At 40.3% G+C, this 19,285-nt stretch overlaps 1 protein-coding gene across 1 annotated transcript in view; it reads right to left on the reverse strand.

The window, feature by feature from the left end:
- Positions 1–19,285, reverse strand: part of arhgef39 (Rho guanine nucleotide exchange factor (GEF) 39) — a 59,265-nt gene that overhangs the window by 29,415 nt on the left and 10,565 nt on the right. The window contains exons 4-5 of the mRNA XM_022671218.2: positions 16,827–16,947; positions 11,606–11,724 (exon numbers count right to left, since the gene is read on the reverse strand). Coding sequence (XP_022526939.2) covers positions 11,606–11,724; positions 16,827–16,947 — 240 coding nt within the window. The remainder of the gene's footprint in view (positions 1–11,605; positions 11,725–16,826; positions 16,948–19,285) is intronic.

Raw genomic sequence — 19,285 nt, forward strand, 5'->3', positions numbered from 1 at the left:
TCACCTCTAGAGTTTTCTCTTTTGGCAAGTCACTTAATCCCTCAGGATTTAAATACTGTGGAGCTTAAATACTCTGCTTCTATGGAAGGTGTGAGATGTTGCGAGGAGGCAAGGCCGGTTTCTAATTGGACGAGGGTGATGAGAGGGGAATAATGCAGCCCGCCGCTCCCGGCGGCCATGTCGGAATAATGTAAACAACAGTGGCAGCCGCCACGACGCCGTGTCACCCGTCAACCAGTGACGAGCGCAAGAGGGCGGCGGGGGGGCTGGAGGGGAGGGTGAGAAAGAGCACACTTTAAACTCTGGTTCTGAAGAGCAGTTTTAGGGGGCTGAGACTTCAAGGCCGTAGAGAGCGAGCGAGTGTGCGAGAGTGAGAGAGTGAGTGAGAGAGAGACTACAATAAGCCCTTCAACATTCTCACTCACTTTTGCTCTCTCAGAGTTCGGGGAGCGAGGAGCTGAGTTGATACCGCCTGAGTGCGTACAGTTTCCTGCTGAACTCAAGGGTGCATGGTGTGTACTTATTCACCATAGTGACTGGAGGAAAGCAGTGCAGACTTCCCACTTTAAAAGCCAAAGCAGCAGAATCCCACACTGTGCACACTCGTTTATTGAGGTATTAATTCCTGATTATGCAGTCTGTACTGGGGGTGTAAGAAAATATTGATATCGAATTGCACACACACACACACATATATACATATACGTATATATATATATACATATACGTATATATATATATACATATACGTATATATATATATATATATATATATATATATATATATATATATATATATATATATATATATATATATACATAGATACATTAGATACAAATATATAGATTTTTAAAAACATAGTATTAATTTTTTATTATTATATTAATAATTTACACTGACCAATAAAGACTGGTGTCAGACAGTGGTTCGTTAAGTGTTCTGCTTGAACCCCAACAACTAGATAGCAGTGTTTACTCTGTCTCCAGATCACATCACTATCACTGCATAAAAAGTAAAAAAAAAAAAAAAAAAAAAAATTATATTAAAAAAAGATAAAAATTATATATATATAAAAAAGTAGTGTTGTGAGGTTAATTTGATTAACTGTATTACTAATTTAATGTGATTTTCAAAATGGAATAATTGAAATTGTACTTCTTTACATACAGAAGCTGTAAAACTCAGTATATAGATATTTGCTGTCAGAAACCTGTAAATAACTTTTGTATGTGGCAGTAATTCACATATTTTGCCTTATTACAATATTTTTCGGACTATATGGTGCCTTATGTATGAATTCTACAAGCTCTGCTGAAGTACAGTGTAATAAGGGTGGATTTTTTTCAGTGAAGTTTCTCCAAGTTTCTAGGTGCAGCAGCATTAGCATTAGCCGCTAACCGCAGTGCTAGCTCTTTTGCCGTTCAGAGGCGAGTATACTTGACTGTAGTCTGCGTGTTTGCAGTGTTAAAACAAACTACGTAAGACAAACCGCTAGCTTATAGCGCCCTGGGTTACCGGAACACTCAATGTTCCACAGTCTAGCGCTATTGGGAGCATTTACGTCCCTCTAGTGCTGCGGTTAGCGGCTAATGCTAAAACTTCTGCACCTAGCCTTAGTGCTGAAGAAACTTACAAAATATTGGAACTCTAAGTTTACTGTTAATAAACAGAAGCACTTTACCTTAGCCAAATAAATGTTTTCAAGAGAAAAACCTGTGTAGATTATATTAACATCCAGCACGTGTTTTTTTTTTTTCTGTTTACTTAGGCTGAACTGAAACATAAAAAAAAAAAAAAAAACAACATCCCAGCAGACACACCAAAAAACACAATATATTTACCTCAGCCCTTTCACTCTAATCACAAACGCAATTCTAGCTACACATTTAGCTAGCTAGCTTCCCCAGCAGTCCAATTTTTGTTAAACATGTAACCCTGCACTGTTACTTAAGTCATGTCAAGTTAATTCAAGCCGAGTGATATTTACACAGAAAAAGGCAGGTAGTCTTTTGGAAAACTAAACAAAAAAATGCTAAGAGCTAAGTTAGCCTAGCCAACAAGCTAGTTTAGCTAATGTTTCATTCATAGCTCATTTCTTCTAGCTGAAAAACAACCAGCTTGTGAAGAGATAATAAACAGAGTAAACTACTATCAAGTGTGTTTAGTGATTTATGCTAGTAGTGCCTAAAACCTGACATTTTTTCGTCTCTCTCTCTTACGGCTCTCTCCCACACTCTATATAGCGACAGTATTGAGGGCCAGGAGAAAAACGGGTAGCGGTTGTTATATATTAAAATAAACTTTCTTTTAATTAGTCTTTAAAAATAAAAACCATTGGCCAAATACACTTGGCTGACAAATATTCAGTGCACCCCCGCCTTTGCGGTACCTTTGCTTCTTAAACAGATTTGCTGCACACCTCATGAATTTCTCAGCATTTTAACGAGAATTTAAAAATCACTCTTACTCATAAAAACAAAAAAACAAAAAAAAAAAAGACGAGAGGAAAAACAAACACACAGATGCAGGTGACATCTGTTAAGAAGTTGTAAAAACATCTCACAACTCAGATGAACCAGAAATGCTACCTGCAGAGAAATCTAGGATCAGTATGTTTCACATGTAGACTGCACTACCTTCCGGCTGCTGGAATAAAAGATGCTCGTCCACGTCCAATACACAAACTTAACCATCTGAAACTTTTCAAGAGAAACACTTTAATGGTCAGATAAATAAACAAAAACTGTAGTCTGTATTATGTTGTACCTTAGAATTATCAGTGGAACATTATCAGAGGAAGATCAAATTTATGTTGAGAGGAAGAACAGGGTTTTGATCATGCCACTCTAGTGACATGGGCAGCACAATGATTGGGAGAACTGTGTAAAACTGTGTAACCAGAGTCATATTTTTGTACAATTTCAAATATCTAATACTTGCTACATTAAGTACAGTAACTACAGTTTTTCCTAATCTTGTGCACATTAAATTGAACAGGACTAATTACAATAATTGTAATGAAACATGCAGCCAGTCAATGTTCCTAAACAATGGGTGATATACTTAAAATGCTCAGAAAAGCATATTGTGATAGACATTTTGCCTACCCCAGCAACAAGAAATATATATTTTTTATTTAACATAATGCATTTTTACATTTTTAGCAATTAATGCTACACTTAACACAGTGTGACAGTTAGCTGTTGTTGTTACAGAATGATCTCAAACTCTGCACTGTATTTAGGTCTGTTTTGGCTGCTATGCTGCTTCTTGATGAATCTGACATTGAATGTTGTGAGGAGTTAGTGTGACATGCTGGACTGGCAAGCTACTTTTGTATATATTCAAAGTCAGTTGCATCTTACTAGCTGGCCATTTACACCAGTTCAACAGCTGCACAAGCAAAACACTAGGAAGGTTTTGGTGTAGGCGAACTGTATTAATGTGATTCTGCTGATTTTGTTGGGCCATTGAAGAGTGAGATGTTACAAAACCAACCTACATGATGACTTTTCTAAAAGCGAAGCTAAAAAAGATCACCAGTAAAATATAAACCGTGTCAGAGCAGGAAGGGACCAGATCAGTCCTACAGTGATACTCAAAAGACATTTGTGTATTTTAATAATGTATGTACTTACAATAAGGGCCTAGTTCACCACATCTTCTGATGTATGTACTCCTGGGGTACACTCAGTGTTTAATAGAGCGGAGAATAAAAATCTGGGTGTATTTCAAACACAGGCATTAAAGTTAATGGGGCTTCGCAGTGTGACCTGAGGTAAACCCAAACAAGCAGCAATAGGAATTTATGGCCTAGGTAAATATGGTCCTTTTCACATATTGCTAAAAAGCCAATATGGGATGTGACGTCCAGTGACAGTGAGCTGTGGAGCTGTGTGAGCACTGGAGAGGAGGACAGGAGGTCACCTGCCAGGAGCAGACCTCTGCTTCCATCTGAAAAGTAGTTTTGCTAAGCGCTAACTCTCTTAATCTATCCATTCAGGGGGCGCTGTGACCTTGGAGTGCATTGACAACTGACATTGATTTCCGCTGCGAGTGTCTCCGTCCCTCTCTCGCTCTCCCTTTCTCTTCCCTTCTCCCTCTCTCGCTCTTTCTTTCTTCATCAGATGGAGACAGGGCCAGTCCTCCTCCATTTGCAGTCTGAGATGGCCTCGGCAGACACACAGGTGCCATAGTGGCTTTTAAAGAGACACACAAAAAAAATGCCACTTCCCACAGACTTCATACTGACTATGGCAGCAGACATGGAATGCGAAGAGTGATGCTGTCTGGTAGGATGACGAGACACAAGCTCGAGACAGGAGCAGGTTTGAGAGAGAGTGTCATCAGATGTCATCAGATGGCCTTTTTATTTTGGCTTTTCGAATTCATGGAGCATTCTTGATTCCATGATCTTTTTACAGTATGATTATTAAGCTGACAGAACACAGAACAAAGCCTTGCGCAGGCCTACAAACAGTCTAAACGAACCGTACAACAGAACAGGCAAGTCTATCCGAAAGCAGAAGGTGGGGGGAGAAGGAGGAATGCTGTATTTCTCATTAGGAATCAAAGGAAAACCAAACAAGACCCAATTAAGCCTCCGTCTATTAAGAGGCACTTAAAAAAGAGAAATAATCTCACTTCTTTTTCTTCTTGTCTCATGTTGTAATAACAAACACATTACAGGCATTATCAGCCACGAATGCCCTTATTAGGGTTGGGAGGAAGGGAAAGGGGGGGCAGAGGAAATCTAATTAAAGAAGCAGCATAACAAAAAAGGGAACGGCCTAATGAGCATTATTAAAGCACATTCCAAATAATGTCAATGGAACTTGCTCGTTTAGCCACCCTGTCCCACTCATTAGCACCAAAGCAAAGAGAAGATAACGAGACAATAACATAATCTGAGCCATATTTATAACAGTTCAGATATTCTAATGAAGAACCACGCCGTGTTAGAAAGCACGGCTGGCCTAGTTACCAACACAGACGCCCCACCACACTAATGCCTTTGTAATATGCAGATGAAATGAGCTTCATGTTTTTATTCCTCCTCATCATCCTCTTCTCCCTACAGCCCCCCCACCCCCCACCCAACCAATCCCTTTCACACCACCCTTCCTGCCCCCAGCAGACGTGGGTCATTCTGTACTTACACACACGTCAGTGCAGAAGAAGAGAGAGGAAATATCTGTCTAATTATTTTCCTTTAAATACGCGCATTAAGGATTAAAATTCCTAATTAAGGGACAACAGAAACTGTCAGGCTCCTGCATGGGTTATTGAGCATGGCATAGGCGCTTGCATAATTACTCCATTTTAATAGCTTCCCCGAGTATGAGCAATACACTTTGAGGCAGAGAAAGACAACGCGAGCCTCGCGACTGCACTCGCCCAACTACGGCAATTAGACAGGAATCGGAAAGGAAAACAGCATGTGCATTGTCCGACTTAAAACGGACAGCTTGTACATTCTTTGGGATGGGAAATATGTGGCCTAGTTCGTCTCGTTCTCCCTCCATTCAGTATGGATGGCCTCTGTAACCTCTTTAAAAAAAAAGAATTATGTAAAGAAGAAAAAAACTTTTTTGATTTCTGAGTAAGCCCAACTTAGTTTAGAATAATGAAAAAAAAAAGAAAAGAAAAAGTTCTCGTACGATTTTTCATTTTTTATCTCAGTTACTCAAAAGCATTAATGCATGTTCTGCAGCTTAAAATGCTTACACAATACGTGAGATGTTTAGTCTGTGCCCCCCCTGGCAATTGGTTTACTTTGTATTCACAGCTCTTAGTTCTATCTTGGCCAAGTTATGCTTATAGCTTCACAGCTCTAGAGTGGCACAACTGTCTAACTGCATGCTTGTCAAGATGCAGGGGGTCATATGTTAAAATTCTGTCAATACCACAGCCCTCTATGGGCAGGAGTCTGAGAATAGAAAGGATTCCCCATCTCAGGCCTCCTGTGAGAATTGGCCTTCGACTAAAGCCAGGCGGACACTGTGCGATTTTAGCCCGATTTTAAGCCCGATCTGGTCGGATGCGACTGAATTTCATGATCGGGCCGAATTTTAGCTTGATCGTGCGTCGTTTGTCGTGCAGTGTGAGAGGGGAAGCGATGTCCGATTAATTGCCCATACGAGCTGCGAATGAGCAGTCGGACGCGACCAGGGATTTCTGACATGCCAGAAATTTTGGTCGCTTGTCTCACAGTGTGAGCTGTTTTGCGGGCCGACTTCTTAACGTCACGACCTGTTTTCCCAAAAATCTGCACAGTAACTATAAATTATTATTAGTCATATTTATTTCTGTCAGTTATAAGGATTTATATTTATGTTACACAGACTTATGGTACACAGACTTGTAGCTTAATATAGCAGACACAGGCATTCTGCTGTTTAAGAATTTCAACAGATGCTTATTCTCAGTCAATAGCTGGAGTTTTTGAAAAGATAAATTAAAAGAGAAAATAACTTTAACAAACATAAATTTATTTTATTTCACTTTGTTATTATATCTGAAAAATAAAGCACATTGTCAGCATCTGGTGCTGCCAGTCAATTATATAAAACTTAAAACATGCACAGAAATATAAAGCTATATTTTATAATTCGTTTCTTTTCGCCAGGGCAAATTTATTAAAATTATAAATATATTAATTTATGAATTAAAATCTCGTCCAGTGCTCCAGAATATTAGCCACGCAAAGTCAGCTTAGCGCAGCGCGTGGCATTGCGTGCGGCATTGCGCGCAGAATAACCTCTGTCTTCTAAAATAAACGTTTTAATAAATAAGGTCGGAGAAGTGTAGTAAAATTAATGCTATTAAACTTACTAAAGTTAATAAATGTACTGATAATTAATCAAGATAAATCGGACAAAATGCGCGGCGCCTCTCTCTCGCGCTCTTTCGCAGCGCGGAGCTGAATTCAGCGCGAGGCTACAGATAATACAGTTGAATACAGTTGAATAAAAATAAGTAAGGGCCTGTAAGTACAAGCAAAGGACCTGTAAGTAAATATTGTCAAATATAAAGAATAGTTTGAGGTTTTGGTGAGCTGTTTTCATGATTTGAAACTGAAACTAACTGAAACTTTGATTATTCTGCAGAAAGCCTGGGTTATTTTAAACGAATTTTTAATGAGTTTATATTTTATATTTTTTATTTATTCATTTTAATTATTTTTCTTCTTTTATTAATCAAATCATTAAATATATATCTTCATAAGATATTAATGTTTTACCTTTTATGTCAATTTTTATGATCTTTTTAAAAGGTCCTATTTTTTCTTTTTAACATATATATTTTATTTGTCTATAATAAATGTCAGTTTTTATTTCTATTTTTTATATATTTTTTTAATCCCTTTTAAACTGTTAGTGCCCAGCGGCACTGTAAATGAGGGTCCCTATCCAGTGTGAATAATCGATTGCTTGTTTAATAGTCAGTGTTGCAAAACCAGTTTTTACATAAACAATAAACAGAATAAAAAATACAATTATTTTATTTTATTTAAGCTGCTGGTGTTTCTTTCGCAGCCTGACGCGCAGTCATTTTTCTATGCGCTCTCCTTCTACGGACAGTCCACGTCGCCTCAGCCACCTGCGAGTCCATGTACGTCTCTTCTGTGGACTTTCAGCGCACAACAGGGCACAAATAAGCAAAGCTAAGCGCTTTCTTTTGCAAGGCGACATGTTGTGTTGAAGCGAGAGTTTGTACGCAAAGAAAGCTCCGCCTACGGGCTGCGTTTAGACGTGCAGTGTAAGCTCCCCCGTCGCAGCAGGTCAGTCGGACCGCACAGTGTGTGCAGATGAATCGCAGGCGTTGTTCATACACGACAAACGATTCAAACGTGCAGTGTGAGCTCTCCAGAACGCATTCGATTAAAAAAAATCGCACAGTGTCCGCCTGGCTTTAGGCAGTATAGTTTGTCTTGTCTTGCCTTGCTCTCAATGGCGCTCTCTCGCTTCATCATTCTCAGTGTAATGTTGGTCAGCGCAGGCATCTGTTGGCTGATGCATCAGAGCTGGGTTACTGCGCTTTCCTCCGAGAACAGTGATAGGGATAGTGATGGAGAGAGTTCAGGGATTTTTTTTTTTATCTATTGGCTTTTAGAAGTTAAAGTGCTAAATCTTTACCCTCATTAACTCAGACTGCTTACAACAGCCTCTTTAATAAACAAAACACCCATCTTTGCCTCTCCCTTCAGTTTTCAAGGAAATTACAAGAAAAAAAAAAGAAATAGGAGGATAATAAGTGGATCGTTTGACTGCTTCAAAGAATGTTAATAAATCCTGTCTCCCTCTCAAGCAGCAATCATTATGAGAAGCAATCGCTACCTGAGGTCAGCATATCAAGGTCGATGATACGAAGGTAATGTTATATTTAGGGAATCAATAGCAGTGGTGAGAGTGAATGCATGAAATATAAAGCTGGTTTAATGAGCCTGAAGATTCCAGTATAGTTCATTGTAGCGTTATGCTTTTCTATGTCGTAAGCTTACTCAGTCTGAAAGAACTGCCTGATCTGTAGACATCAAAGGAAGCGGAAGGTCGAGGTCGGCCCAGGTCTCGCCAGGTAAAACATCTAAAAGACATCGCAGGCTGTTATCTGTCAACTTGCGCGCGCTTGTTGTCGCATATCAAAGTGTAGTCGCAATTCAGGGTCAGTGTTGTGCCAGTTCACTTTTTTAAAAGGACTAGTTCAAAGTTCAGTTCCCACTAATTTAAATGAACGAAGTGACATTCATTTGAGTTTGGCTGCATGTTTAGACGCAGAAGAGTGAATGACGCTCATGTTAACTATTTGTAAACAGAGTCGTTCCATTCAGCGTTCACAAAAAATATGAATGTGTTCATTGAACGCGCTTGTGCACAACGCTGTTCAGAGTCCCAGTGACGAAGCCAACATGATGCTTTCAATTGACTTCAATCAGCGTTCTTTCAAATGGACTTTAAATGGAGACAAACCAGGAGAGAATCTTTTGACCTCAAACTGGATTGTGAGACGTGAACACCGGTGTACGCTCAGGACCACATAACGGCCTCAGCTCAGCGTCTACATAATGGTGCTCTGCTCCATTAGCACAAGGTGTCCCACGCTCTTTCTGTGTAAGAAAGAGACGTAGCCATGACCTGGTGACCTACACAGAGCTGCAAGCCTCGCTGCACAAAACCCGGGTCAAGTTCTTCATGGATGCTAGCCGACATTTATGCTGGAGGAGCAGGAATCAAGAATTAGAGGGATAATATGGTCACATATGTTCTATTACCAAAAGTTCTACAGTAAATATCACACACTGGCAAATTACCTAACTTCTGCTGAGGGTCACTGTCAGTAACCATCCTGTAAAGGTTAGACCTTTGGGGGGGGGGGGGGGCTTGAGAGAACAGAGAGAGAGAGATAAACTAACTTTATGAATTGACAATCAACAGTTGAGATTAGCCTAAAACCAATAACTGAAGATTCAACAGTGTGTGTTTTACATAAAATCTACACTAAATGAATAAAAGTGTGGAAACATATGTGCTTTATAAATGAATTTGAATTAAATATAATTAATTGGAAAGAAGCACTGATGACCTTTTGTGCTATTTTTCCAAACGGGCTGGGGCAAGTATTTTTATCATGATTTATACTTGGGGGCTACAGAACCGTTCTGTGGTAAGGCTTAACGACGTGAGCTGGCTGGGCCTTTCTAATAATGCTTTGTGATATGCTGGTAGCCAGCATGCTAAGTCCATTAAAGCAATATTGGACTGAGGTAGTGCTGTGGGTCGAAGCCTGGAGCTTTAATTAGTAGTACATTCATAGTAGAAAAGCAGTCTCTGGTTGGTTACTGGTCAGGATAAGCCTATTTCTATGTTTTCTTTACAGATACATGGAATGAATGTGAAAGCAGAACTAGAGAGAAAGGTAATGTTTCCTTTTGCATTGGCAACAAATGCCAATTAATATAAGTAATGATTTTACTTCCTCTTCGACCTCCAGTGCCACGTCTTAAGTATCCGCAGCGCTGCAGTTGCGTCCACCGCGGCTCTCCATCATTCTACGAGCCGATAAGTGACAACAATTTCCTCCCGAGTCGCCGCTGGAGGTGAGTCTCCTGATTATCTGCACTCACCAAGAATGGAGCCCTTCTGCTACACCACTTAAGATCATCATACAATTATGTGTCCCCCGTGTGTCCTCAGCCAGCCCGAGGAGCGAGGCGGAATCAATGGGGGGCAATGGGAAACACAGCGATCCGGGCCTGAGAGGAGGAGGCCGGAACCAGAAGTGCCTTCGAACGTGCTGATTGAGGGGACAGGGCACTGCAATTCTGAAGGAAATTAGAGGATATCTGAGTATAGAGGGTGGAAAAAAACAAGTAGAGGAAATAAATAATTATATGGAAGACTAGGGGCCCACTCCTGCTGTAGTTAGTTGTACTACAAAACAAGAAAACAACACAGAGATGTCACAATTCCAACCTTCACGATTTACTTCACGCAACAGACGGACAGCTAATTTTCAGAACGGGAGAATTTCACAATTTTCTATATAGGTGCCCTTCACTATAACAGATGGATGTGCCAAGGAAGAGAAAGTGCCCATATAGAACCCAGTATAAGACAGAGAAGACACACTGCTACAGAAGTTAGAGAAGAAAATTTAAAGATATAATTATCTCCATTGCAAGACTGACATCATGTCTGCTTCTTTCATGTTGGCGACTACGTCTTACAAAGTAGGAGTGACATGAAAGTCTAATTAAGATCGACTTGAGCAGCTTGATAAAGCAATGTCACATCATTTTCACTGGCTCTTAAGCATGTTTCAGCCCATTTCGCACCCTGTTACACTAATTAACGGCTGAGAGCACGACCGCATGAAATTACAGCCAACAAAATCGGCTGCTTAACAAAAGGGATTTTGACAGTTCTTGGAAAGTCTAGAGGCTGGCGTGAGCATGACATCAAACAATAATTACGTCTGTCACCAGAAAGCCACCCCTCCTTACGTGGCGCTGGGGCGACTCCACCAAAGCAACCAAACAGAAAGGAAGAACTCAAGCATGGAAAGCGTAACCCGGTGGTGACAGCTTTCTGCACTGCTACAAGTGAGTCCCGCCGATTCCCCAAAAAATTTCCCTCCGAAAACACGTAGTCAGATGAGGGAAAGGGAGCGTTGCAGAGTGATTTGACAGCAAACAAGAAGACTTTTGTCACATCAAAGGAAGCAGACTGGCCAGTGTCAGAAGACACTGATGCATAACCAAAATGCATTACGTTCGCTTCAAAAAATGACTACATATCAGTGGAGCCATCTTGTAGGAGCTGTCGAGCGGCCGTAATCTCTCCGCAAAAGCAGATGGTTTAAATGCACTAAAACGACGCTGGCGAACAATCCATTTCATTTGCCTGTAATACGGAATTCAATGCCTGAGTTACTCTGACAACTGATGAGTCAAACTTTCACAGCCAGTCTTAGTCGATAGCTGAAGAGCTCGTAAAATATGTTCAGCAGAAGATCCACAGCTTCTTGCCGGTAGCGGGATGTTTGTGTTTGTGTGCTAAATGTGTGCTTGGTGTGTGTGTGTGTGTGATGCAGAATCAGACTTACTGCTGAATGCGCTGTAGAGGAAGAGGAAGCAGCTCCTCCAGTTTTAAGTTATGGAACTCGGGCCTGGACTCCTGAATCTTCTTAAACCTTCTGAACTTTTTGTTTTTCTTCAGCTGCACCTGAAAGAAAGTAAATATGGTTTTAAAGATTTATGGACATAAAAACTGTATTAATCAAATACATTTTTTTTGTGTGTGACGTGCTGGCAGAAAAAAAGAAAAAAAAATTAATAGAAAACATGATAACTATGATATTACATTGAAAATTACTAATTTTATGAACTTGGGCCTTATTCAGTTGTCAGTTATAAAAAGGGTTGACCCCTCAGATTTGGGGTGGGTAATATGACAAAACACTGAATTAAAAATATATATATATTTCAAGAATACACTAATGCAACAAAATGAAAAATTAATTGTATTATTGCATACAATATGATGGCACACCCCAAACTGAGATATTTAAAAAATACAAGAATTGTATCAGATTTTTAACAGAAGCCAAGGATCCAGAATGTCATAATACTAATATTGCACTCCATATATTTCCATTTAACCAGGATTAAAATAAAATAAATGATTCTGGACAGATATAATCTGTCTCTAGGAGATATATAATAGGAAACGAGAACAGTGTGATTTTGCTAAAAACAGCTAAAACAAAATAGTACCCTGATGTGATAATTAGGGATTATGGGATAATTCAGGGGTGTGACATGGCACGCACCTACCTCAGATAACCTTATACAAACATTACACCACACTTCTTATAGCCTAATATCAAATCCATTATTTATTAACTAAGCAAAGAGTCATTTTCTTTATGATATTATGATATACAAGTGATAAATAAGCCACTAAAATGGTCAGGAATACCAAATTCTAGAATTGAGTGGGAGTCTAAAAGATTAAAAATCCAAAAATATTAACCTGCCTTATAAGCCGCCTAAAATCCAACAAAGAAGTAGTAGAAGTAGTGCGAAACAGATCAGGCATTCTGTCCGCAGCATCTATTCATCTACATTGGTTTCCTTGAGACACTCAGGTGGAGCTGTTAGTGTGTGAGAAACATGTTCATCATCATCCTGGCATCACTTAAGGTGGCAGGTGGACTGAGCACGTCTGCTTCAGTCATTAAATATGCATGTACACTCATCTGTCAGCATGCATCAGTAGGCAAGGCATAGTCACCTTCCCATTCGTCGAAGTTCAAACTCGTGTCTGTGGTCTACAGAGTTTGATTTAGTCCAGGGTTGAATTTGCTCGTATCTTTCACAACAGTATACATACAGCATACTTAACAAGTCATCATCTTCAAATGGCACGCGCCCTGAGCGGGGTAATGGGTGCCAAGCTGACCACACACACCTGCTCTGCTGGCTTTTATGGCCGAGGCAGCTGGGGTGTTCCTGTAAGATGCCATCAGACACTAAATCACAGCCATACTGGCGATGTTACGTGATGAATCTGTGATTTGGGGTGGAGGAAGTTAGTGTTTGTTGCAATGCTGATACCACCATACTGATTATAGAGCTTTTGGTACAATATGACTACTTTAACTTTGTACAAAAAATGAACAATAATTTGATAGCAATATACATATAGTATGTATATAGCATATAAAATGTTTTAATAACAGTTAGCACCACAGCTAATCTACTACAAGTCTGCTGAGGCCAGCTGTTAGCATCGCGGCTAACCGTCCCAATCACTGCTGATGCACATAACAGACATGATGCACATATCAGAACAAAACAGGGACACTATCTACACCCTCTAAACAGTGCAATGCATAAACCATCAGCAATAATTAGGCCATAGTGTTCAGAAAAATAGTTAACATCACAGCTAACTTACTCCAAGGCAGGCTGCAGTGTCTGTTAGCACAACAGCTTTAACCTGGGTGAGTCCAGCTGGTAGCATCGCAGCTATACCACTATTTCATAGCTGTCTATGCAAGCTAGTGTTGTATCGTGTTATCCAGCCCTAGTCTTGACTTAATCACAAATAAAAATAAACAGTAAAATAAATAATGTATGCACATATTGATAATTGTGATAATCCTCTACTGTGTGAAATTCTAGGTAGACGAAAAGCCCTCATTCAAAAAAGGCCAGTTCAGATACCGTATATGGACTGGAGAGTAAATGGCTCACAAAAATTTTTAGGACATCCTTTTATTGCAATTAAATAAATTGGTTTATCATTATATGGGTCCTTGGTGACAACTGATCTTTAGTCCATACAGGCCCAAACTGTCCTCATCAGTCATCACTGCACTAAGCAGAAACTTGACAATATTCTGCAGTAAAAGAAGTCTTCAAACCTTATTGACAGTTAGTATAAACAGGCCATTAGAAAGACAGGAATGGAATACAGCTATTTCAGTCTACAGCAAGAGCGCTTGTCAGAAAGACAAGGGCTACTCTGAGGCCTCGGAGTAAATGAATTATTAACCCACCTAATTCCCATCCAGACTGTTAGCAACCCGCTAATAGGCTCCTGCTTTTAATAAAAATAAGCACTGCTCCTGGTCTCTCTGCAAGAGAGCCTTTACTTCCTCAGCAAACGCAGCAAGCCAGGCAGGCGGTGACACGGTGAAGATCCAGAGGGACAGATTGCCTGTGTCTGAGTCATGCGTCAGGGCAAACATGCCGCTCTGTGTTCCTGCAATTACTGCCATGTAGGCCTGGCGGGGGAATCAATGCTAACTTACACAGCTCAGTCCCAAATCAATGAGAATCAGTCAATTTGGCGCGGACATATCCCTCCTCTTAATTAAGACATTAATATCTGCGAAGCTCCAGGCTTCCCACAGATAAATAAGAGCAGATGTTAGCAACGCCTCGGCTCCACGGCAGGGCACGCTGTGGAGAAGCCGAGAGCCGAGGAGAACACTGCGAACATCCCTCTCACTAATATACGTTCAGTCTAAACCACCCACCCACTCCCAGTATAACACATTTAATTTGATTCCGGGCCTATTTGGAGCGCTGCTCATCCATTCGTGCTGAATGTTGAAGTTAGCATTAGCATAGCACAGTGATAATTCTTTAACCACTACCTGATTTGGTCTAACAAGGAATCAGTCATCCATACACGGGGGTACAGGTGCCTTGCTGAAGGAGGAGCTAATTAGCACAGAGAGAGACAGAGATTCCCTATTGCACTTTTTTGGGGCCAATTGACGGAGGCTGCCCACTTAAGTCAGGCCTAATGAGACGGGAGTGCTGGACTTAATGGTACCGCTGGGCTTTGCCTGAGAGAGATCTGTTTGCACAGGGTGTCATCCACTAGCCTTAATCAGGTAGGTGACTCCATTTTTTTTAACTGCTCCAAACGTCAATCATTTTGAGTGGCGATCTTTGAGTTACTGACCCAACAATGACTTCTCTTTTCTTCAACCCTCCAAACTTACACAACAGTATTGTGCAATATGAGGAAAATTAGAAGAAAGGAAAGAAGCGAAAAACGTGTGATGGAACACAATAGCTTAATGGGTTTGGACTAATTAGAGCTGGAGAATGATACAGCGTCAATCCCTCCCCATTACCATAGATCTATAATGAATACATATTCATGAATTCTTACTGACAGGCATGACCTCAAGGAGATGACCTCTATCCAGATTCCTAATCAAAGACCAAACCGTATGCTAAGTCAGAGCGGGTACGGTTGATGGACAGAATTTAGCCCCAAAGCTGCATGTGGGAAAATCACCAGGCTCAGTATAATGACCGGATCGCACTACGTGATTTCAGACAAATCTTGACATATTTTTTGGAGCCGATAAATTTCCAGCATCGGGGCCGAATATGAGTGGCAGGAACAAGGAACAGGCTGTGTGGTGTGACACAATCAAAGAACAGTGATTTGATGTCTCAGACCCAACAAAAAGTTTAGTGCGTCAGAACTTTTGGATAGTTTGGCACATACTAAGCTTTTTCTGTGACACTGACCAACAGAAGGGAAGAGTGCTCTCTGGTGCACATATGTTAACACCTTGAGAAGAAAAAGGATGAAACAAAGAATCTGAGGCAATGTCTGTAGGGCTGTGGCACCAATATCTCTACTGATTAAATAACATAAAAAAATGTTTATGGTACCTCAAGATAACACTATTCTTTTCATGATATCCAGGTTTTTTATTAATCCTATCTCTCCTTTTTGAACACAAAACCATCAGTATCACACACAGCTCTTCTGTAGCCATGATTGACAGTTTCTTGACCCTCCTGCACAATGAGCAATAAACTCTGACACAGACGTGAATTATGATTGGTTGGCATCAAATGTGAAGTGTTGCCATACTACTGTTCAAGACATGGCACAAAATGATGGCCTGACAAATGCCTAATATGACATAGAAAACATTGTAAAAGAAAAAATATAGCGTGGTCTGGCGTTCATATAAATTGCCAATGAAAGGTAAACTAGAGTTAAGTTTTCTTTTACTGTGTTCCGGAACTACACCTCCCAGCATGCATTGTGGCATAAGTACATAATACAACCACTGTGACAACTCTGTGCATTGTGCTGTTTTTTTATAGCCAACATTAATGTTATATTTATATGTTGTTTTGGATTAGGCATGCTGGTATTCAGACACCCAGGCAGGGCAGCAGAAACAGATTATGGTCTTTTTGTAACTAAAATTATTTGTAATCTCCTTTTTGATTTATTTTCGGAAATTGTCAGACATTGGTTTGTTTCATGTTTATGTCTTTATTTGAGATGAACCATGTTTTTGTTTTTCTAATCAGTGTTATAGCCTGCAGCTGTAATACATTTGTAATATATTGCTTTAATAGATGTGGAGACTGTCAGTTAAAATCTAAAGAAATCCTGTACCCAAGAAATACCCAGATTTGTAGGTTAGCTTCAGAACTGTTAAGGTTTACGCACTTAAACCATAAACAGTATAGTATGAGGTTTAAATATGCTTGTAAGAAGTTGGAGGCACCAATGATAAATGCTGTTAAGATTAATGACAATTACAGACAAGCAGAATGACAATAACAGATTACAAGTTATCCAAACAACAGTTCCTGTCATCTTTAGTTTGCTTTAGCAAATCATCTTTTTTTTTTTTTTTGCTTCTGCAGGATTTCCCTCAGCAGTACATAGATAATATGGCCACCTTATCAACAATGGCCTCCCACCTTATAAATGAGGAAAGAACACCAGATCAATAACAATTTAAATAGTTGTTCCAAACTTACCATCAGGACCTTCTTTGCAGTTTGAACGTTGTCAACGTAGGTAGAGTAGAAATGGAGGTGAGGGCAAAACTCTTCAAAACCAAGACCAAAGTTCCCCACTTCCAAATGAGTCAATAGTGTCCTAGGTGGAGAACAAAGACCCCGTTAGTTAGCTCAACATACACGCACACAAAAACAAGGTTCGCCTTGTACATTAACAAAGCTAGAAATATTCCTCACATTTAACACAGGGGCACATAAATGATGTTGGTAAATATAGCTCCGCCATGGCAGCTTCACACCTCCTCCCAATCAGTTATGAAACGCTAAGCGCGCCGCTATTTCGGGAATGGAGGCTCTTTGCGGAAAATAATGAGAGGCTAAAGTTCAGAGGTAGAGGTGTTCCCGCAAAGATAAACGGTTGCCATTTGCTCTGTGTGGTGTCATCTAAGGCCTTTCCCTGTGGGATGACAGTTGTTTGAGACCAAGGCAGTGGGGCTAGCGCCCAAGGGCAGCAGCGTGGCACTTTCTACAGTGAAAGCTCTCACTGCAAATCTGGGGAACAAAACGTGCTCAAGTGGAATGCAGGCACAGACGCCCTGGCTGTCACGCATATTACAGCAACAGCAACGGAATTCAAGGGTGAGGGTGTTGACACTTGTGAGGTAGCTTATTATCCAAACTTGGAGAAAGGTAGCGTGCGCAGACACACACACACACATACAGAGACACACTCTCTAATGATGTTCCCTGAGACTTAACATTCTTACATGCTGGAAGAAAGAGCACTTTGCGGTTGAAGTTGATTTAAATAGATTTTAATGAAGTTGCAAGCCAAGGTAGCCTCTGTTCGTAATCAGGAGATGCTGGAGCAGCCGAGAGAGTTCTAACAAGGGCAAAGGGCGGGAAAAACAGTGCTTCCGTTTTTTTTTCTTCACCCCCCCTCTCACAGCCAGAGGCTATTATAATAAATATGAAATTACGAATTACATTTTTTATGCTCTTTTTTTTTTTTAGGGCAATTAAATTCTCCGGCCGTCAGGAAGACGACAAAGATAACATTAGCATTCCTCCTGCGTCACTTTAATCCACACTAATTCTTAGCAGTTGCGACATCTGGGGTGGGCACAGACTCCGCTAAACAATGGGGGCCTATGTGGCTTCATTTGCGGAGAGCTGGAACAGAGGAATACTAATTATTGTCGCTGGGTAGTTAGCACAATGCAAACACAAGCAAAGAGAAAGCCACAGAGGAGAAAACGGCACATTTTAGAAGCCCAATCAGTGCAGAGAGCAGCATGCCTTTCCTTCCCTCTGCTGGTGACAAGGAACGACTTCCTTCTTATGGGATATTATTTGATCTATTTCCACACCGCATTTACTCTCATTAAAAAGGAGGGAAAAAATAAAAATAACAGTGGCACTCGTACGGAATATTTATCTTTCAAATGTGTTTTTGATTTTGTCCTACCCAACAAAGTGACAGCACTTTCAAGTTGGTTATCATGGTTTGTTAGAGTGCAGGCTGGGATAATTGGAATGCTCCTACCATCGCCTGATCCCCTCATTGGATAAACAGCTATAACAATGATGAATGGCACCGGTGGATCAGTATATCAGGTTTCTTTCCCCCTCCCTCTTGTTTATTTTGTTCTGCAACGTTTAGTGAATCGGGAATTTATTAAATCTTCCTCTGCCCAGGAGTATCAGAAGTGTACAAACAAAAATCAGAAAACATCAAAATCCTGAATCTCGTTATTTGCATAGAAGCACTTTTAGCCTCAACTTAGCAGACAGACAGCAGGTTTTCTGCATTTGTTATGATCATACTTCTTTTTCCCTCGGAGGCCACTGCACACATCATTTCCACTAACAATGCACTTCTAAAAATGAAGGTTCTACAAAAGGTTCTGTGAGTGATACCTCAGGAGATACCATGTTGGATCCTTAAAGAACTATTGTAGAGATAGATACAGAGATGAAGGCTGTATGTGGTCCCATACTTCTCTTTTGTTGTTTCTTACATTTTATTTCTAATTTTACTCTATTTTCTCCCCCGATGTAGAAGGCTAATTACCCAATCCCTGTGCAAATAAACTCCCCTCATCAGTAGCAATGACCCCAAACAGGAGAATACAGGCTAGCACCTGCCTTTATCCTCCGACACATGTAAAGTCCTCTTTTCCAAATAAAACACTCTTTGAGGAAAGTGTGGCTCCGCAGATTCAATACTTCAGCAAACAGATGCTGCACAATATTACACTGAAAGAGATGTCTCTGAGAGAGCAATTGGCCTTGCTCTTTCTATTCACACAGGAAAAGCAAGGCCAATTGTGCTCTCTCAGACTCTGGCTGCTGATGGCAAGACACTCTACATATTAGTGTCTTTTCACTTTTTTTTAAGTCGTGACCGAATCAACAACAAATACTGAATCATATATAATATTGAATAATTTACAGTAATTACTGAATTGCTTATA

Source organism: Astyanax mexicanus, chromosome 2, assembly GCF_023375975.1.
Source record: "Astyanax mexicanus isolate ESR-SI-001 chromosome 2, AstMex3_surface, whole genome shotgun sequence".
Taxonomy (NCBI): domain Eukaryota; kingdom Metazoa; phylum Chordata; class Actinopteri; order Characiformes; family Acestrorhamphidae; genus Astyanax; species Astyanax mexicanus.